This window comes from Galeopterus variegatus, unplaced genomic scaffold (genome assembly GCF_000696425.1).
Source record: "Galeopterus variegatus unplaced genomic scaffold, G_variegatus-3.0.2 Scaffold2048, whole genome shotgun sequence".
NCBI classification, from domain to species: Eukaryota; Metazoa; Chordata; class Mammalia; order Dermoptera; family Cynocephalidae; genus Galeopterus; species Galeopterus variegatus.
Genome location: NW_007728159.1, coordinates 269,472 through 272,530, shown reverse-complemented (window position 1 = coordinate 272,530; position 3,059 = coordinate 269,472). Strand labels below are relative to the sequence as shown.

Below are 3,059 nucleotides of genomic sequence, written 5' to 3'. Positions count from 1 at the left end.
CTGGTGACCTACAGAAATCTGACAGGGGAGTGCAATGTAACTTTGTGGCAGAGGCAGATTCAGGCTCTAACGCAGGGATATAAAGCCTTAGAGTGAGGCTGGCCCTGGGGTAGTGAGGGGCCACCTTCTTTAGTTTCCCTTAACATCTTTTCATTGCAGTTTCAGCAACTATCTTCAATTCAACATACTACCTTAAAAACTGCTTAAGAGACACTTTTGAAGAATGTACTCAGGAGGAGTATCTGCACTTCCTGCTCCCTCCCAGCTTAGTTTCTGCTCCCTCCAGCATCTAGGATGAGTTGCCTGGCTTCCCTTACAATCCCATCTCACCCCCACTGAGTCCTAAACACGAAAGGCCAAGAAACTCCTCTAAGTCAGGATCATGAAGTCAAAGGAGCTCTAGAAAGTTAACTGCAAACCTCTCTGTACAAAATATCTATTCCAATTGAAGCTGGAGGGCATACGATCTTCCTTTGAATTTCACAATACAGAGACAAACTCCACAATTTGGGAAAGCCTCCAAGGAATTTGAGCACAGGCTCTTAGAGGAATCTGGTTGTCACTGTACCTATCAGCAGACTCCAGTATTCAATCTACAAACAATCTTAAATTTCATGAAGTCAATATGACCCCACCCTTACAGATTTCTTCACGCCCCTCCCCACATTCTACCTGCCCATTCACGGTCCCCGATGATGATTCGATCACAGAGGTCACATACGTGATAACTTCTCTTATTCTCAGTTTCACTGTATGGCATCTGTAGTGGAGTGGCTGCAGGCTTGCGGCCCTAAAAGAACAAAAGTTGGGAGCATTTGATTCAAAGAGATTTGAATATAATTCTCTGATATTAGGGGGAGTGGGATTTTCCCAAGATTCCTTTTTCTCACCCCCAGAGAACAGGTGGGCTGTGAACAGATTTTAGCAACAATCTTCCTAAATGTGACAGTAGAAATGCAGCCTCCAGGGATCTAAAAGCAGCCAGCCTCTCTGCTTTATTCTATGAAAAAGAAGGCTTGGCTCCCCAACATAGCAACAAAGGTGTCAGCTAAAGAAAGTGCTCTGAAAACCATATAAGAGACAGCACCATGATTAATAATCACCTGGATGAAACTTTGCACAATTTCAAGAGCAGGTTCAAGAACGGATTCCTCCCACTTTGAGACATCAGATACCTCTAAGCCATATACAGGGGGCACACTGGGACCAGGTCCTAATGATGACAAAGAAAAGTTGTGAGAGGTCAGCCTCCAAGACCCAATCTATTCTGCTCCCAGGACTTCAAAATCCTCAGGGGAAACACACAGGGCCGAGGGAACAGATATTCTGACAATGCTATTCATTCTAACCAGAAACATGAACCACAATCCAAGAAAGACCTAGAGCGTTGACTGGTCTGCAGCCAATAATCTGGAGATTGGGTGCGGGATCTTCCAGATCAGTCAGGAAACCAGAATAGAGTAACAGTTCTAATGACCACTGCGTGGGCTACCATATAAAGATAGCACATCATAGGAGGAAATAAACTAACAGCTTTAAGTAGGTGCCTGGTCTAAGTTCCATATCATCTTACAGTGATGGCACTCTGTGGCAAGAGAGTTCACAGCTTTCTTTAGGAGCAGACACTAGTCTCAGGTTTGCATAAATCTCTTCAGCAGCCTGGCATTCACGAAACTCGCTGATAGCTTGCCGATAATCATAAAAACAGAATAGTATCAGCCTATGAGCCACTGAATCTGAGATCTAGAAAGAAGCCTGGGAATTGATCTAGTTGAGCCCCTTCTTTTATAACGAGATCAAGAGAAGTATTCAAGAAATACCCTCTGGTAAACACTTCTAAATGGAGATGAGACTGGAGGTAGCAAAGAGTACAGCTACCAGCATTTCACCCATCTGAGCCAATCATGTTGCAAGAGTTTAGTCTCTGAGGGTAGCTTCCCCAACCTATAGACACACTAAATTGCCTTCCACAGCTAGGTTAAATCAGTTGCCTAAAGGCAAAGAGCACAGTCCCATGGACAAAAACATCAAAGGCCTCAGGATGCCAACAGCTGACAGGTGCTGGCCTTTTGATTATGCCAACCACAAATAAGATTCTTCATAAACTGGACTGGGCTGCACCTGCCACCACATGGAAAGGTGAGACGGGGAGGGTGCAGGCAGCATCCACAGCACACCTGGCCTTGGCTAAGCTCTGCACCTGTTTCCAGGCCACTCTACATTTTCCTTTCTCCTCTAAGTCCTTTGTTGGGCTTCTGTGCCCTGTCTAAGCACCTTTCAACAAGTTCTCGGCTCCCAGCTGCTATTTCTGGCTTGGGTCCAAGGCCAAGCTGGGGTGGGGAAGTCCCTCTGGCTTCTTGCCAGAACCATATCCCAGCAGACCAGTCCTGGCCAATCACACATGGCTCCTGATTTACAGGGCAGCTGTGCCTTTCATTCTAGCACCAGGACTGTACTGTCATACAAACGAATGAGGAACAGGCATATGACACACCATGTCATCAAGCCCTCTTGCCTCAGTGATGGAGGAGTTATTATGGCTTTACCACAGAAGGAAGTTCCAAATTATTACAAAAAAGTCTTTTGTTATAGACTTATTGTCAGATTTGGAGAGAAGAGAAGCTGCATTAGAAATTTGTAGTAGTGATGGAGGAGTTATTATGGCTTTACCACAGAAGGAAGTTCCAAATTATTACAAAAAAGTGTTTTGTTACAGACTTATTGTCAGATTTGGAGAGAAGAGAAGCTGCATTAGAAATTTGTAGTATTGAGGGCCGGCCCGTGGCTCACTCGGGAGAGTGCGGTGCTGATAACACCAAGGCCATGGTTCGGATCCTATATAAGGATGGCCACTTCACTCACTGGCTGAGCGTGGTGCTGACAACACCAAGCCAAGGGTTAAGATCCCCTTACCGGTCATCTTTAAAAAAAAACAAAAAATAAATAAAAAATAAAAATAAAAAGTGTCCACAAGATAAAACTGGAGTTTCACTTATTCTTAAATTAATCTCCCTTTAGCTCATAATCACACAATTTCTTACCTGAGGCCCAATACAAAT

The 3,059-nt window shown here is 44.4% G+C and overlaps 1 protein-coding gene across 1 annotated transcript in view; it reads right to left on the bottom strand.

The window, feature by feature from the left end:
• Window positions 1-3,059, bottom strand: part of TRIT1 (tRNA isopentenyltransferase 1) — a 46,513-nt gene that overhangs the window by 3,664 nt on the left and 39,790 nt on the right. The window contains exons 9-10 of the mRNA XM_008580253.1: window positions 1,104-1,213; window positions 673-790 (exon numbers count right to left, since the gene is read on the bottom strand). Of these exons, the coding sequence (XP_008578475.1) occupies window positions 673-790; window positions 1,104-1,213 (228 nt within the window). The remainder of the gene's footprint in view (window positions 1-672; window positions 791-1,103; window positions 1,214-3,059) is intronic.